This window comes from Callorhinus ursinus, unplaced genomic scaffold (genome assembly GCF_003265705.2).
Source record: "Callorhinus ursinus isolate GAN/ISIS: 27379988/994484 unplaced genomic scaffold, GSC_fseal_2.0 scaffold1, whole genome shotgun sequence".
In the NCBI taxonomy this organism is placed as follows: domain Eukaryota; kingdom Metazoa; phylum Chordata; class Mammalia; order Carnivora; family Otariidae; genus Callorhinus; species Callorhinus ursinus.
The window spans coordinates 10,847,489-10,865,246 of record NW_027397063.1 but is presented as its reverse complement, the minus strand read 5'-3'; the positions used below and the strand labels follow the sequence as shown (position 1 = coordinate 10,865,246).

At 41.4% G+C, this 17,758-nt stretch overlaps 1 protein-coding gene across 6 annotated transcripts in view; it reads left to right on the top strand.

Annotated features, from left to right (window-relative positions):
• The first annotated feature begins 6,017 nt into the window (after positions 1-6,017).
• Positions 6,018-17,758, top strand: part of JAM2 (junctional adhesion molecule 2) — a 60,664-nt gene continuing 48,923 nt past the window's right edge. For 2 of the 6 annotated variants that reach the window (XM_073891601.1, XM_073891597.1), the window contains exon 1: positions 6,024-6,589. In XM_073891601.1, the coding sequence (XP_073747702.1) occupies positions 6,523-6,589 (67 nt within the window). In that variant the 5' untranslated portion in view covers positions 6,024-6,522. Of the gene's footprint in view, positions 6,590-17,758 lie in introns of all 6 variants that reach the window. The other 4 variants (XM_073891610.1, XM_025872635.2, XM_073891617.1 and 1 more) reach the window with 4 other exon arrangements.

The following is a 17,758-nucleotide window of genomic DNA, read 5'->3' as shown; positions in this document are numbered from 1 at the left end:
GTGAGCAAATGGAAGAATCACTGAATCTTGCCCAAATTCTTTCAGCATCCTCTCCTCTGGGCTGTATTGCCCCAGATCCAAGATGTTGAGTTAGATGGCAGAGCTCCCTGCAACTCAATGGAGAGTTCTCCACTCACTCTTTAATTAAGGACATATGTGAAGTGTACTCTTCCCAGGCAAGGGAAGAAATCAGGTGATAACTTGTGTCAAGTTGTATACAACAAGGCAAACCTGTTCCCAGACAATGCAGAGGGCTCCATGCTGTTTTGGGGACTGCATCAGAAAAGATCACAAGTGTTCATTCCAGGCCTGGCTGTCTTCTTATCTTGCTGTGTGATCTTGAGTAGGTCATTTCACCCTTTGGGTCTCATTATCTATCATATTTTATTTTTTTAAAGATGTACTTATTTAAGGGCACCTGGGTGGCTCAGTCGGTTGAGCGTCTGCCTTTGGATCCGGCCATGATCCTGGAGTCCTGGTATTGAGTCCCGCGTTGGGCTCTCTGCTCAGTGGAGACCTTGCTCCTCCCTCTGCCCCTCACCTTGTTCATGCTCTCTCTTTTTCTCTCAAATAAGCAAATAAAATCTTTAAAAAGTAAAAGATTTATTTATTTACTTGAGAGAGAGAACAAGCAGGAGGAGGGGCAGAGTGAGTGGGGGAAATAGACTCCCTGCTAAGTGGGGAGGTCGATATGGGGCTCAATATGGGGCTCGATCCCAGGACCCTGAGATCATGACCCTGAAATCATGCCAAAGTCAGACGCTTAACCCGCTGAGCCACCCAGGCACCATCATTATCTATCATCTTTAACTGTGACATGAGAAAGGGGAGAAATGGAGGGAGGAATGGAGTTGTGAATTATCTCTAAGTTCTCCCCAAGTTTTAGTTGTCATGATTCCATGCTTATAGACTAACTGGTGCCTGTCCATTCTTCATTGACCCTAGCAAATGTTTGTTAGATGCTAGCTCCTCCCCGAAGGAAATTTCATGTACAGAAAAATCATTTTCATATTATCTAATTCCTTATGAAATTGCTAATTGTCACTCAATAAAGAAGCCAGCCATTGAGTTGGTAATAAATGTGCTTTTAAAAAAGAAAGAAAGCGTTAATAATTTACTGATTGCTGGTGAAGTTCACTTAGTTGGCACCTCAAACCACCTTAGTGATGTTAAGTCATTTGAGAACAAAAATGTGAAAGAAAGATATTCCTGCTTGTAGTAATTAGAACCAGGGTCTAGTGAGGGGTTTGTTTGTTTGTTTGTTTTTCTTGGAAGAAAGTTTTGCTACGATGTACCTGAAGAAACGCGTCACTTTGGGAGAGTAATGAAGGCTACGTGCTGGAGACACTGTGGGTTTCTCTGAATAGGTTTATTTGACTGGAAAGGGATGTGGTTTGAGCATGAGCCATGAGTGTGCTTGTGGGCATATCAGAATGAAATGTTGAAATGAGGATTATTCCGGAAAGTGATCTGAGGAGAAAATAATGAGGGATAAGTAATGAGGATCCCATTAGTTAAAGACCTTAAATTCTATCCATAGTTTAAAATTATAGGAGAGACACGGGAATTTGTGTCGTTCTGGAAATGAAAGGCTTTTTTTTCTTTTCTCCAAATTGCAGAATGTAGACACACTTTCCAGCACCTTCTCCACACCCATGAAGAAAAATAACCCAGCCAACACAGAAATACCAGATCTGAGGTGTTGTGAGAAGTCCCTCAATTTAAACCCAGCCCTTCTCTCTATTGTCTGTTTTAGTAAATGTGCCTTGACACCCTCTTCAACATTACCTTGAATTCAGAATTAAAGTGGGTGGAAAGAATAAAAAATGGTATGATGTCCAAAAGCACCAAGTTCCCATTTATGTTAACCTGACAAAACTGTTTATAGTGTCAGAGTGATTATGACACTTGGGGAGAGGGGGAGCCCAATATGATCACAGAAAAAAAGCGAGTTTGAGGGACTCCCTATGTTTCCTCTTCATTCCTCCCTACAAGCTGCCCCATGCTCCCTGGGGCAAGGATTCTTACAAGAAGAACAATAATGAAAGCAACTCCCAATCACTCATCGATGAAGCAATATTAGCTCTTGCTAATCCTTTCATCATCTGGCTCCTGATGACATTTGTAAGCATTTCCTTGTTTGTTTTTATCTTATGCACTAGTTTTATACCTTATTAAGTATAGAACACAAGTCTCTTAAGTTTTTTCCCACAAGTTTTTCAGAGGCTTGCTTTCTCTATTGTTCAAGTGGTCAATGCCTTCATAATTGCTAACTGCAAGAGAAATTCTCGATCCCCTTCTTTGGCATGTGATGCTGTAAACACCTCTTTGCTCTTAGTTCTCTCCCAGTTTCTCTCACACTTTCTGACTGCTCTTTTCTGTGATCATTCCCTAGGTCTTCTTTTGTTTTAATTTTGTTGCTAGATTTTGCTTTTTTTTTTTTTAGAGCAGTTTTAAGTTCACAGCAAAATGAAGCAGACGGTTACAGAGACCTCCCATATACCCTCCCCCCATTATCAACATCCTCCTACCAGAATGGTATGTTTGCTAAATTCATAAACCCACATTGACACATCATAATCACCTAGAGTCCACAGTTTACATTAGGGCTCACTCCTGGTGTTGCACATCCTATGGGTTTGGACAAATATATATTGGCATGTATTCACCACTGTAGTATTATACAGAGTAGTTTCACTACCCTAAAAACCCTCTGTATTCCACCTATTCATCCCTCTGTCACCCCTAATCCCTGGAAACCACTGATCTTTTTGCTGCCTACATAGTTTTGACTTTTCCAGAATGTCATATAGTCAGAATCAAACAATATGTAGCCACTTCAGTTAGTGGCTTCTTTCACTTAATAATATGCATTTAAGGTTCCTCCAGGTCTTTTCATGGATTCATTTCTTTTTAGCTCTGATTATTATTCCACTGTCTGCATGTACCACAGCTTATTTATCCATTTGCCTACTGAAGAACATTTTGATTGACAATTATGAATAAAGCTGGTTTTTGTGTGGACATAAGTTCTCGACTCCTTTGGATAAATACAAAGAAGCATGATGGCTGGAGTGTATAGTGTGATATTGTGATATAATAAGAAATATATATTTGGTCTTCATCCCTGGTTCCTTGTACAGAGCTTCTAAAATCCTTGTCATTTCCTGAGTGATGGGGTGACAGGAGCATCTTTTGTTATATTTGATCTTAGTCCCTGTTTCCTAACACAAAAGCTTCTAAGACACTTGGGAATCTCCAGAATCATGAATGTCTTTTGAATGCTAATGAGATGTCTAGAGGCTGGGGGGCCCTAAATAGCTTCAGACTGGGGGCTGGTCACTAGAAAGACCAAGGCATGATTAGAGGGGAGAGGGGCTGGAGATTGAGTTAATCACCAATGGCCAATGGTTTCATCAATCATACCTGCCTAATGAAACCTCCATAAAAACCTCTAAACTACAGGGATCAAAGATCTTCCAGGTTGGTGAATGTATCCATATGCCAAGAGGATGGCACATTCCAATTCCATGGGGCAAAAGCTCCTGTGCTCAGGACGCTTCAGACCTCACCCTATGTATTTCTTCATCTGGCTGTTCAGTTGTATTGTTCTTTATAAACAGGTAATAGTAAGTCAGTACATTTCCCTGAATTCTGTGAGCCATTCTAGCAAATCAGTCAACTCATTTCAAACCTGCTGGAACTATGCATGCTCCCCATGTTTCTTATTCAGTTAATGTGCTATTTATAACTACCACATACATCCATCCAGGCTAAAAAACTCAGTTCCCTTCTCTGCTTCGTCCCCTCTATACCTAATCAATGACCTAATCCTGCTACCCAGGTTTATGAAATATCTTTTGAATCTACCTGCTTCTTTCCTTACCCTATTTACTTCATACCTCATCTCTTTCTCAGAATATTGCAATAGTCTCCAGACTTGTCTAACATTCTGATTCTCTTATCCCTAATCCAGTCTATATTTCCATATGTGTTATCATTTTAAGGCAGCAATGTCTTGTAGAATGTTCTGAAATGATGGAAATGCTCTATATCTGCACTGGCCAATAGGGTAGCCATTACCTCCTATGTTGCTACTGAGAACATCAAATATGGCTAGTGTGACTGAAGAATTGAATTTTAGATTTAATTGATTTCAAATCTACATAGCTTCATGGATCTAGAGGCTACCATATTACACAGCACAGTTCTAAAACGTGGATTTTTTTTTCATATCCTACCCCAGTGCTTTCAAAAGGTCTTTAACTATAGGATAAGGTCTAGGGTTTCTAGTATGGCACTGAATGACCCCCATAATCCAATCCCCTTTTCAGTTCTTGCCACCTCTTCTGCACCAATCCCACATATAAACCGGCACTGTAGAACATTGCTTTACCTAAACAAACCATAATTTTTAGATCTTCCAGCTTTTGATCCTGCTCTATCCTCTACCTAGAGTGCCCTTTGCTCATTTTATTCCTTTCAAAATCTGTAACTTTCCATGCCTAAATAAAGCCATGCACACACCCTCCAACAGAGGAACATTTCCCTTATCCTTGACCTTGAACAAGCCAGTAGAATCTCTCAGCCCAGTTTTCTCATCTGCAAAGTGGGAGTGATAATATTTTCTGCCTTACAGAATTGTTGGGGGATTAGATTAGCACTATCCAGACTCCACCACTGAGAAAGCACTCAATAAGAACTGGTTACTTTTTTCTGTTCTCCCACAACACTTATCACGTAGTATTAGAGGTCTTTCCAGATGGGACTCTTTCTCTCTCTCAAGACTATGAGCTCATGAGCAGCAAAGACTCAATCTTGTTCATCATTGTACACCAGCATCTAGCACAATGTAGCTATTTGGCAAATGCTTTAACTGGGTGACAAATAATGGAGTGAATCAATTATTCACATAGGATGTCACAGAATACTAATTTAAAAAAGTATGCCTTTTTTTGTGTGTATCTTTAGGGAGGAGCAAAAGAGATATACAGTGGCAAGAATGAAAAAAGAGAACGCCATCAACTTCTCTTGTAAAGCATTACATTTTTCTGGTTGCTACCCAGAAAAACTGGCATAGGCCTGTTGTTAAATCTGTGTCCCCTCTCCTTGCTTGACTGGAGTATAGCTCTAACGTTTTGGCCATTTTGACTATTTGGGTCCTCTGCCCCTCCCTGCCTTGGGCATCAAGCTTCCATCACTGTCACCAAGGAAACAGCAGGGATGTCTCCTTTCTCACAGCTCTGCATATCTCAACTCTGGTCGCCTTTGTCCAGTGAGCTAAATTCTTCATATGCACCCCCACTAAATCAACTGTCTTCTATTCAGTATTTTATTCATTATTCTACCTTTAAAAAAAAACTGATGTATAACAATTTCTTCTCTTGAGGATGGTCCAGATCTGTCACTATTCTTGAATGCACTAGACATTTTTGGTCCCTGGGGAGCAAATACAAAAATTGTCTGTTTAGCCCTTGGAGTGTGTGCAGTATAAGTGCAGGTCAATTTTAAAGAAGGCAACAGGGCATTCATAATGGGTTTCCCTTTTAAAAGCACAGTAGACCAAAAATAAACCTGACAAAGCGCAGCTGTAGAGTTTTAACATGTGGAAAACTCCACAGGCAGCGGTTATATAACTGGAAAGAAACATGATAAATATTTTACACCGTTAGATGAACTTCCAACTCTGACACGTGAAAAGCAAAGAACACAAAACACACCTCAACTCTCCAAAGAGCAAAAAGCTTACACTGAGAAAGGGCCAAGACTATTGCTAAAATCGGAGCCCTGCCTTCTAGCAAGAGTCTTGATTGCTTTTTTTTCTTTTTTCTTTCTCTGGCGTCCAAGGCGGAGCCGGCGAACCCCATCTCCCCCACAGCGCCTCCCCCGCAGCTTCGCCCGTTGGCCAGAAATTTTCCAAAAATCTCCACCCCTAGGCTGAAAACCCAAAAAGTTTTGTGCCCAGAAGAAGGAAGACAGGAGTTGGAGCGAGGCAGGCAGAATTGCCCTCCACCGCCGCCTCCCCCCCACCAGCCCCCGCGGCCCGCGCCTCCCCCCCACCCTCGGCTCCTCGCCCCGGGGACAGCCGGCAGCCCCGCGCCGGACCAGACACAAAGCCGATCAATCCCGGCGGCGCGGGGGCGGGGGGACGCCCTCCAGGGCTTCCCTTCCGCTCCTCGCCTCCTCCTGCCCCCTCATTAGGACCCAGCCCACACCTCGTCCGGCATCCCCCGGCCCCCCCCCCCCCCCCCCTCCCCCCACAAAAGCCACCGCCCTCCCCCCCCCCCCCACCCCCAGCCCGGGGACAGGCCAGACCTGCCCCTAGGCTGCCCGTTGAGAAGGCGCCCCCGGCAGGGGGAAACTGACATCCATCAGGGTCCGCCCACCTCTCCCCTCCTCTCCCCGGAGCGAATCTCTCCTGCGCTCCCGCCCCAGAAGTTGAGGGGCTCCCGCCCGGCCTGCCGCGCTCCGGCCGCCGGGACCCTCGGCCTCGGAGGAGCAGCCAGCTCGGACCCCGGGAAGATGGCGAGGAGGAGCCGCCACCGCCTCCTCCTGCTGCTGCTGCGCTACCTGGTGGTCGCGCTGGGCTGTGAGTTGCTGGGGTACCTCCACCCTCCCACCCACGCGTGCTGGGACCCGGCCCCCCAGACCTCCAGCCCCTGGACGCGGCGCTCGCGGACGGCTGTCTCCGGGGCCCCGGGCTGCGGGTGCGCCGCGGGGAGTCTGACTTGGCACCCAGCGAGCGGGAATCAGGGCGCAGGCTGGCGCGGGGCGGTTTATTCGGCTTACTGTAAACAGCATCTGATTTTGTCAGTTCTGGGTGGAGAAAATTAAGAGCCCACACCAGCAGGTTTCTCACCTTCTTCCAAAGTTCGGGTACGTTTTCAAAGACGCAGGGACGCGAACAGAATGCAAGAACTCACTAACTACTTAGAAGATGCTAGGATCTCAAGATGGCATCACAGGGAGGCAGGCGCCGGCCACACGCGAAGTGCCAGAGAAGGAAGCGGGTAGTGCTAGAGTTGTCTTGGTTTCTGAAGCTTCCTACTGTACGGGTAAAACGCAACGCACTTGTGGGGCAGGGGGATGAGGGGAATTCGTGGCCGTTGAGCCAGATTTACTTGTATCCTCCCCACCTGCACATCTATCTATATTCAGTTAGGGAAGTCTGGTCTGGGGACTCCAGCCAGCTGCTGTGTCCTCGGGGGACGTCCACAGGAATGATTGTTAAAAAAGAGGCAGAAGCTGAATGAACGAGTAGCGGGGGGACGTCCCAAAGCCTGTTTCACGGGGTGGTTCTAAACAGGATTTTCACGGATTCTGGGCTCATGAGATTTAAAATCCTGGGAACGTTTCCTATTAGTTTGTTTTCTTCGCATTAACTTTTTAGGAAAATGGAGGAAATCGACATAGATCTTAAGCACTTAGGCAATGAAGTCCTTTTTTCTATTGTTTTTCTTGTTTTCCTTTATCTTTCTTTTTTTCCTCCCGCCCCCCCCTTTTTTTAATAGAATGGGTTGTTATTGTTGCTATTCAAGTTCTGGTAATATTTAAAATAACCCGCCGGATGAGTGTCTAATGCCATAATAGAATGACTTTTTCTCACGCTCTTATTGCCGAAGTGGGTATCGCTGAACTCAACGTGATATGAGCTTTGTTTCTTAGTGGGGGAGGAAGGTGCAAGTTGTCTCAGTGAAGGGGCATGTGCTGACCTATATTATAGAAAATTGAACCAAGAAGGCAAATCTTCACAATAAAACCCTTATGCAATTTTGAAATTGGTATCGTGTTGGAAACACAAAGAAAAAAAATGCAGTAATGGTAAAGGGCAACAAAGAGACAGGCTGGAGAAATTGTCACAAAACTGCTGGGAAAGTTATGTATTTTGTTGAGGATCCTAAATTTCAGTTAAAAGAGACTGACTTTAGAATTGCCACTAATTAAAAACAGAGAACATGGTTTTTACTCTTCTATTCTTATTCAGTGATCAAAATAGAAACAATACACCCTAAGTTTGAAAGTGTAGCCAAGAAATAACCAAGAGGCAAACACAGGCTTAGATGAATGAGCAGAATAACCTCTTCTTCAGACCTTGGGTAAATCAAACCATTGGCTCTTCTAACCCTCACCCCTATGGGGGAATAATTTGGGAGTATGTGTGGATCTTTTCTATGCTGTTCCCAGGATGCCAAAAGGTCTGGCATTGCAAGAATGCTTTCTTTTCTTTGTGTGTGTGTTTTTTTTAATAAACAGTTATTTTATAACAGTAGATTTAAAGAAATATTGTGAAGATAGCATGGAGAGTTCCCATGTATACCACATCCACTTTCTCCTTTTATTAATATTTTACGTTAGTATGACACATGTCATAATTAGTGGAGCAACTTTGGTAATTATTATTAACTAAAGTCCACACTTTATTCAAAGGTCCTTCATTTTTTTTCTAATGTCCTTTTTTATTTCAGGATCTCATTCAGGATACTCTATTACATTTAGCAGTACTGTCTCCTTCGGCTCCTCTTAGCTGTGACAGTTCCTCAGACTTCATCTTGTTTTTTATTATCTTGACAAGTTTGAGGAGTACTGGTGAAGTATTTTGTAGAATGTCCTTTAATTGGTGTTTTTCTGATGTTTCCTCATGACTTCTGTATCAGTATGGGCTTATGAATATTTATTTTATACTTTGGATTATAGTCCAATATGATTTTATTTATTTTAGTACTAAAGTTCTTCCAGCTTTGGCCATTGGGAGTTCTTCTAGTGGTTTCTGTATCCTCTGACATATCACCATCATTATATATATATAATGCATTTTATATATATAACTTTATATATATAATGATGGGGGATATGTCAGAAAATACAAAAATGTGCATATATATATATATATATATATATATATATATATGCATCTTTGTTTTTAGCGCTTCCTTAGCACTCTGTGTTCATTTCTGGCAACACAAAGTGCTTCAGGCTGATCTTGTATATTTCCTGCTCCAGTCCTAGGATCAGCCATTTCTCCAAGGAGTGCTGGTTCGTTTTATTGGAGAATGGTATTAGAAACCAAGATGTGAGTCTACCACCATACCACCCTGAACATCCCTGATTTCATCTGATCTCAGAAGCTTAAGCAGGGTTGGGCCTGGTTAGTGCTTGGATAGGAGAAACCAAGATGTAGGCATTGGGTATGCTCATTGCTATCAGAGTGTTGTTGAAAAACAAGAATGTTTTTCAGGGCTAAGTTTCACTCCACAGTCCTATTTGTGATTGATCCATTCAGTTTTCATGTCCAACTCCAAAAACAGAATATTAAAGGCTTTGTATATATCAGACACTGTTCTAAGGGCTTTCTTGAATATTCTCTCTTTTTAAATTCTCAGCAGATGCATGAAACAGAACAAATCTTCAGCTTACATATAGTGGCCCCCAAGGCTCAAGAAAGCTCATTCATGTAGGCTGGAAAGAAATGGAACTGGGGTTTGAAGACCTGAGAATTTGTTCCACAGATAATTGGACTTCTGTCTGAGCACTTAACTCCTTCCACTGTCTTCATTCAAAAAAAAGACTCTGTGTATTTCTTACTCTCTAATTACATACTCATCTTCTTAATATCCATCCCCAATATAACTACCACCCTTCTGTCCCAGTCCTATTTTATATAATATCATGCTTGTTCCATTCTTTCCTTTTATTTCTGTTTGTCTGTATTCTTATTTCTTTCTTAGCAGACTGGAAGACTTTTGTTGTTGCTGCTGCCACTGTTATTTGGACTATGAGTTCAGTGTACCTGTTGATACATGGACATTTACTTGTATGTTTAGTGAAACTCTATTTTTCTTTACCATGAAAGTGGGAACTCCACGAGGGAAGGAATTTCTTCATGTTTGCTCACCACTGTATATACAGTGCTAAGCAAAGTGCCTGGTTAATAGTAGGTGTAAATAGACACCTGTTGATCAGATGGGAAGGGCATGAGGTGGAGTAGGTGGAAAAATGGATGGATGCAATTAATGATTTGCTATATAAATCATGAAGCCCTAACTAATGCTAAGTAGGTGAGGTGTCCGATTTCTCGGAGGTGACACTTAAGCCAAGCAGTTGAATGTGAATGAGAGCAGTGTGCTGTTCCTGACACTACATGGCTGGTAGCAGTTGGTCCTCCACTCTGGACTGGAACCCAAGCCAGGCTACTTGGCCTGAGTCTGTAATCTCTCATCAACTGATAAGGGCTTTGGAGCAGGGAAAGGTCTGGATCTTCTGCAAAATCACAAAGTCCTGCCCCGGTGGTGAAACTGACCCAAAAGAGCACTCCAGGGAAGCAGTGCCAGGAAAATTTTGCCCTCTGTAAACATTGTTAAGAACAAAGCATCATCATCACTTTGCGGAGGAGGACTGGTTCCATCCTGGCATGGTCTTAATTATCTGATGAACATAAAGGTCAGATTGGGCTTGCTGGTAGACCTGATAACGGTTTTAAAACTGAGACAGAAATGACATTCAAAAGGAAGAAGTCTAAAACAGAAAGTAAGCATAAAGAGAACAGCAAATTCCCTAAGGCTGATAATACTCATTATCCTTCCACCAGAGCAGTTTAGTGAGAGGAGCCTATGTGCATCTACATATGTTTTCTCTACCCATGGTTTCTATCACATCGGTTTCCTCCGGTTGGTCGGCATTGTTGGTAGAGAAGATGTGTTGAACTATGGAAGCTAGAGCTGCTGTGTTTGTTGAAGTGGGACCAGAAGAAATCTGTAAAGGCCATTATTTAAAATAACCTTTTCGGGTGCCTGGGTGGCTCAGATGGTTAAGCGTCTGCCTTCGGCTCAGGTCGTGATCCCAGGGTCCTGGGATCGAGTCCCGCATCGGGCTCCCTGCTCCTTGGGAGCCTGCTTCTCCCTCTGCCTCTCTCTCTCTCTGTGTCTCTCATGAATAAATAAATAAATAAATCTTTAAAAAAAAATAATAACCTTTTCATCCCATAGCACTACTGAGTCGGTACTCCAGTATATCTGTATTGCCAGATTGATGCCTTGAGGAAGATGAAGGTGAATATAGAAAAGGGGAATCGGAATCTAGGTCAAGTGCTTTCTTTGGCAAAAGCAGAAAAAGAAAACTTAAAACTGGGTACTGTTTTCCTGGGGGGTGTTACTGTTAACATGACCAGAACTCAGAAAAACAATCCAACTATATTTGTTTTCTATTGGTGCAGAAACAAATTACCACAAATTTAATATAACACAGATTTATTATCTTAAAGTTCTAGAGGCCAGAAACCTGAAATAGGTCTCCCTGGGCTGAAATCAAAGTATGGGAAGGGCAGCTATGTTCTGGAGGTTCTAGGGGAGAATCAGCTTCCAAGCTGGTTTTTCCAGCTTATAGAGGCCATTGGCTGGTGGCCCCATTCCTCCAGCTTCAAAACCAGCAATGCTAGGCTTCTATAAATCTGGTTTTCTGCCATATACCTCCCTCTTGCACTTACAAGGACCCTTATACTTACATTGGACCCACCTAGGTAATCCAGATTAATCTGTCCATTCCAAAGTTAGCTGGTTAGCAACTTTCATTCCACCTACAACCTTAATTCCTATTTACCGGGTAAAATAACATGTTTTAGGCTCTTGGGATTAGGATGTGGACATCTCTGGGAAACCATCACACCAACCAAAATTAGGATGTGCACAATAACAGTGTAATCAGCATTGTAGCCAAGAATATTCTAGATCCCATGGAGCAACCTTAACTTTAACCTTTAAATTACAATTTATAGTGATATAGAACTGTATGTTTTGAGTTCTATTTCAGATCACATAGTGTAGCAGTAATAAACATGTACTCTGATGCTAAAATCTGTGTCCATTTTCTAGCTAACTGTATGATCTGGTACAAGCTATTTGATTTCTGTGTGTGTCGGTTTACTGACCTGTAATGGTGACAATCCCAATAATAGACTTACTTTGTAGAGGTAGGTGTAGGGAGAATTAAATGTGTACACATGTATAGCACACTTAGAAAACTGGTCCTGTTGTTATTGATAATATTTGGGGTCAGTGGAGTTAAAGATTCATATTACCATTTATAATGGATCTCCTACATTTCTGAGAGTCCTATCCAAACACAAATAATAGGCTGTTACATAAGTATTATGCTAATATAAACAGTTTGTTTTATTCATTTTTGTTATTTAAAGGGTTTATTTTAAAATGTGTTTTTTAAAGTTTTATACACATGTATCTGTATTATTATAGAATACTCACACGTATATATAGACACCTGTCTATCTATCTACATGAGAAGAATATGCTAGGCAAGTGAAGGAGGGGGGAAGCCGTCTCAGATATGGAGGGAAGAGTGTGCACAGAGGTACTTGAGCGAAAGCAATCAGGAGATGGAAGAAGTTCCTTATGGCCAGAGCATGGAGGACGGGGGAAAGGGACAGATTTAGGATTTTGAATTTATCCCAAAGACTAGGAGAAGCCACTGAAGGCTTTTAAAGACTGAGTATCAGATTTGCCTTTCAAAGAGAACGCATTGGATGGAGTGTGGAGAATGGGCAGGATGGGTGGGTGGGACATGGAAGTGGGGAGCCCAGTTAGATGTCCTTGGAACGGTCCAGCGTTACTTCCTAAGTATTCTTTTATACGGCTTATTGAAAACATGTACGTGCACATATAAAATTAGACATTTACATTCACCCACAGAAAATCTACATTCACCCACAGAAAATCGCTTCAAATCTGAAATGTAGTTAATTAAACTTAATCAGGGATTTGAGAAAAACGTCTCTTTGGTTTTTAAGGACTTTTTAAAAATGGTGTATACTACACGTGTTTCCAACTCTCTCTTCGGCTCCCAACACCTAAACGTGAAACTAGCTTTTGGGGCTACTGTTTATCGTCTTTCAATATTACTCTCTCCCCTCTGCCCCACGGGGTTTGTCTTCCTTCGGCATTGTTTTACCTTATTCCTATCTTGCCATCCTTAGGAGGGTGATTGGATTAGATTTGATGGAGAGAAGAGTGGCCTTCTGTGTTACTAAGTTTGTGAGGGTATGCCTGTATGAGAGAGACAGAGACACAGAGAGAGATAGACAGAGGGATAGAGGTGGAGAGAGGGGGAGGAGAGAGGGAGCAGGGGAGAGAAAGAAGAGAAGGTGTGTGCTCAAATGAGTGCCTGCTAACAGGACCCTACTCTTGGAATCCTCAGGCCAGTGAAGGGTTTGGAAATGTTTACAGTTTTAAATTGTTCCCACATTTTATGAACAGAGAAGCAAAGAACTACTGAACCTAGTCCCCTGAAGGTGTTTCAAGAGCTACACTCTTAGCTCTCCACTGTCTTGGCTCAAACAGTCCTGAGCAAGAATTCTTGTGATCTTGGGGCGCCTGGGTGGCTCAGTCGTTAAGCGTCTGCCTTCGGCTCAGGTCATGGTCCCGGGGTCCTGGGATCGAGCCCCGCATCGGGCTCCCTGCTCGGCGGGAAGCCTGCGTCTCCCTCTCCCACTCCCCCTGCTTGTGTTCCCTCTCTCGCTGTGTCTCTCTGTCAAATAAATAAATAAAACCTTAAAAAAAAACAAAAAACAACACTTTAAAAAAAAAAAAAAGAATTCTTGTGATCTTTTTTTTTTTTTTTTTTTGTTTAGAGGGAGAGAGAGAATCCTCAACCCCAAGCAGACTGCCCACTAAGCGCAGAGCCCGAAGTAGGGCTTGATCCCAGGACCCCGAGATCATGACCTGAGCTGAAATCAAGAGTAGATGCCTAACCGAGTGAGTCACCCAGGCACCCCAAGAATCCTTGTGATCTTAACAGATGGGAGTTTTAGTTCGTAATTGAAGAATTTTGCCTTTCTCTCTCTCTTATGTCTTGGCAGTTTTTATTTGTTTTGTTAGATTTTCTGTTTTGTTTTAGTTTTCAAAATTTTTCACAGGGACAGTTTGGGACTGAGTTGTTTTTATGCTGGTAAGGAGTGATAAAGCCTAATCTGGTCTTTCTCCTTTATTCTAGGTGTTTCCAGTTCACTCACTTTCCTTTTTCCAACTGAGCCACCCAGGCGCCCGTGCAAAAATTTATTTTTACTATTATTATTTATTTTTACTAGTAATTAAGCCACAATGCAAAGCTATGTCTCACAAATAGGACTCATGATAACATCTTGCAGAGGCCTTTAAAATCCTTAAGCCAAAGTGCAGCAGGGGTTACCTTCTAGTTAAAACCAACAAAAGTAAGTCGTGAAACAAAATGAATATAATGAAACGAAGGGAAATAACCCCCCAAACCAGTGACCAAATCTAGAAAGGGAAAAATCCCAACTCTCATGCTATGAAAAAAGTCCAGACTAGAAGGTAAGGGCCAATGCCGAGAAGACCAACACCAGCACTAGCTGAGACTTATAGACAAGTGCAAACTGGTGCTATTTTTAAAGGAGACCAAAGAAGAAGTAATGTCCTCAAATAAAAAGGGAACATGTTGAACTACTGGGAAAGTGCTAAATTTGAAAAGGGAGAATTGTGCTAATGTCTTTAAAAATGCTCTAGAGGCGCTTTAAGATAGGAATGGATTCTAATCAGAAGTTGAACTCCCACCGTGGAATAAACAGTAAGTCAGGGTCTATATTTGTTCAGTAATCTAAACATGCAGTCGGCTATGTCATTAAAAAAAATAGGATAAAAATTCTACATAAGCTGGTGGGAGCCGTGGATCATTGGACTTTGGCCCCACACAATGCTTTTGGTCCCAGAACAAGTCAGGTGCTTTCATGCCCTGCCTCTGTGGGTGTGTGCGAGCCAGTGAACAGCTCTGCCATTTTGGATACAATATTTCTCCTTCCCAACCATCTTCTCTACTGTTGTGTTGTCATTGTGGCCAAATGCAATTACTCCCTGAAGGTCTAAACCCCTTCTCTTTAACCCTCTCCAGCTCATCCGTTCCTCAAAGCTGAAGTCTCCCACTATATTATACTCCTGGTGTTCTTGGTATGTTCCTGGTTCTCTTTTGTACTTACTGGGCGACGCTGTTACCATGTTTACATGTGTTTCTCTCTGGATTGTGAGTTTGTCAAGGACAGAGATAATACATCTCTCTCTAGCACCTAGAATCCTGCCTGGCACTTAGTCATTCTCTAATACTTAATTGAATAGAGGTAAGTAACCTGGAGTTTAATGTTTATTTGTTTCTTAGCTTTGTAAAATGACATTTTAATACTAAGGCTCCCAGGACATGTGTAAAATTAATATTCCCTAATGAATGCCTAATTTGACTGCTCTTAGAACTTCCTTCTCCCTCATGAACCATAGCCTCCTTAGAGTTTAGACTTACAAGGTAATATAGAGACTGGTCTGCCCTATAGAGTTTTAAGAAATTTTGCTGATTGCCTGAGGCCTTCTTGTATTGTAAAAGACAAAACAAAACAAAACACACACACACAAAAACCCGACATAAGCTCCTCTTGAATTAGTAAGCATTGATTAAAGTTTCAAATGAATCCAACAATACCTTTTCACAAGTTGCCTGAGGTAAACTACAACACAGGATGTTGGAGAGTTGTACAAGTACTCTCTACGAGTACAAGCAGGCGATTCCAGACTTCACCCTCATGGTCCAATCTCTTTGCCACTCAATTGATAGCTTAGCAATCCATGTCCCTCAGTAGGCAAAAGTTTACTAAAAGAGAGGGGAGGGCCTGATAAAGTGATCTTTATTTCCAAACCAAAGATGGTTTTCCTAGGCATTCTTGTCGAGTAATCATATCTTCTTGTGGGATCTTGACACCTGCTTATTAGCAGTGAAAAACTTTCTTCTGGATCCAGGTGACTCATCAACTAGGTCCAAGGGTGTTCTTTCGTTGCAAATGCCAAGATTAGATGCATCCTAAGATTTTCAGCTCTATTGTGCTACTCTCCCAGAAAATCTGAATGAGGATGCTGAAATGTTCAAAAAATACTGCCTGGAGCACTGGTTCTTCAGACTTTTTTAATCCCTTGTTCTCCTTTTCTTAAAAAGAGCATATGGCCCAACATATATTTTTGGTAATGAATTATATATATGTATTTCTGTATCAATAGATTATATTAATTATAAGATACATATAAAATAAGTATCAGACAAATGAGATAATGAAAAATAAATCAGCAGAAATGCCCTTGGGCAGAAATGAGGTAATGGTTGCCCTATATTACAGCACTTGATAAAACCTCTATCATTAAAACACTGTGAGACTAGCACATGAATAGAATGACAGACCAGTAGAACAGAATATGAAGTCCAGGAACTGGCCCAAGTTCATTTGGAAATTTAGTATAGATGTGAGATGTATCTTTCCACTTATTTATCTATATATAAAGTAGGAGCATCTCAAACCATAGAGAATGCTTAATAAATATTGTTACAATTGGGTAGCCATTTGAGGGGGAGGGAAATGGATCAGATCCTGACAGTGTACATGAGGATGAACTCCAAATGAATCAAAGATCTAAATGTCAGTAAGTAATAAATTCACCCCCCAAAAAATAACAAAAGCATGGATGCATTCTTTTAAAAACTATGTATCAAAAGGACATCTGCTTGAAAAAAATAAAATACCATACAAAAATCAAAAGGCAAGTGACTAATTGGGAAAAAGATATCTGTACCCCTAAATCTCAACCAAAGAGTATTGTCACTGATATGCAACAAGCCCTAAAAATGGAAAGAAAATAAAAATATAAAGGACAAAATGGAAAAATGGCGCACATACAACACAAACCCCAGAGAGTTCCCAGAAGAAAAATTTTAATAGTTCTTCAGATATGACACTGCGCTCAACATCACTTAAATGCAAATTAAACTGTCACAAAGATAATATCTCTTCCCTGCCAGATTAGCAAAAACACATAACTCATCTGCATCCTCAATTATTGAAACTGTGTGCAAGCAGACATTCTCACTGCTGAGGGGCTATGTAGTGATCTATCTGCTATGGAGAAGAATTCAGCAATATGTAGACAAATTGCATGTCTACTCTGACTCATCAACTCTACTACCGGGAGCCTGTTCCAAAGCTGTATTTGCAAAAAACAGGACATGATCCAGGCATGGTATTATTTATTTCAAAATTCTTTATTATAAAGAAGATTGAACACAATCAAAAGCCCATCAGTAGGAGATTGGCTGAATAAAGAAGAGAATGGTATGCAATGTAGCCATAAAAAGGAACGAGGGTGATCTCCATGTATAGGTATAGCAAAGGAAAAAAGCAAGGTGCGGAACAGTATAATGTAGCATGCTATATTTTGTGTAAGAAAGAAATACTGGAAGGTTAAATGAAAACCACTCACAATGGGTGGCAAGGGGCAGAAATGGAACTGATTTCTCTTAATAACTTATTACATAGATTTGGTTGTGTAAACTTAAATGTTCTGTTTCAAAGATAAATTCACCAAAACAGCCATCTAAAAAATTGAAAACATAGGTACAGAAATGAACCTACTGTGTCAAACTAGTGATGTAACCATGCGGAGGAAAGAATTTTTCCCGTCTGAGTTTGGAATACAATATTCCAATGCGTAGTAGAATTCATTTTAAGGATAAATAAAGCTGCAAATATACTTTCAATGAAAATTATTGAAAGCAGTGGTGTTATTTTGAAATTACAGGATAATGCAAATCAATAATTATAATATAGATATCAAGATTTTCAGGGGAGGAAAAAAGAGATACAAGTGTTATGTTTTAAAAAACAGTAGAAGTCCTATCATGTATATTTGAATTGGAAATATCAGTATGAACT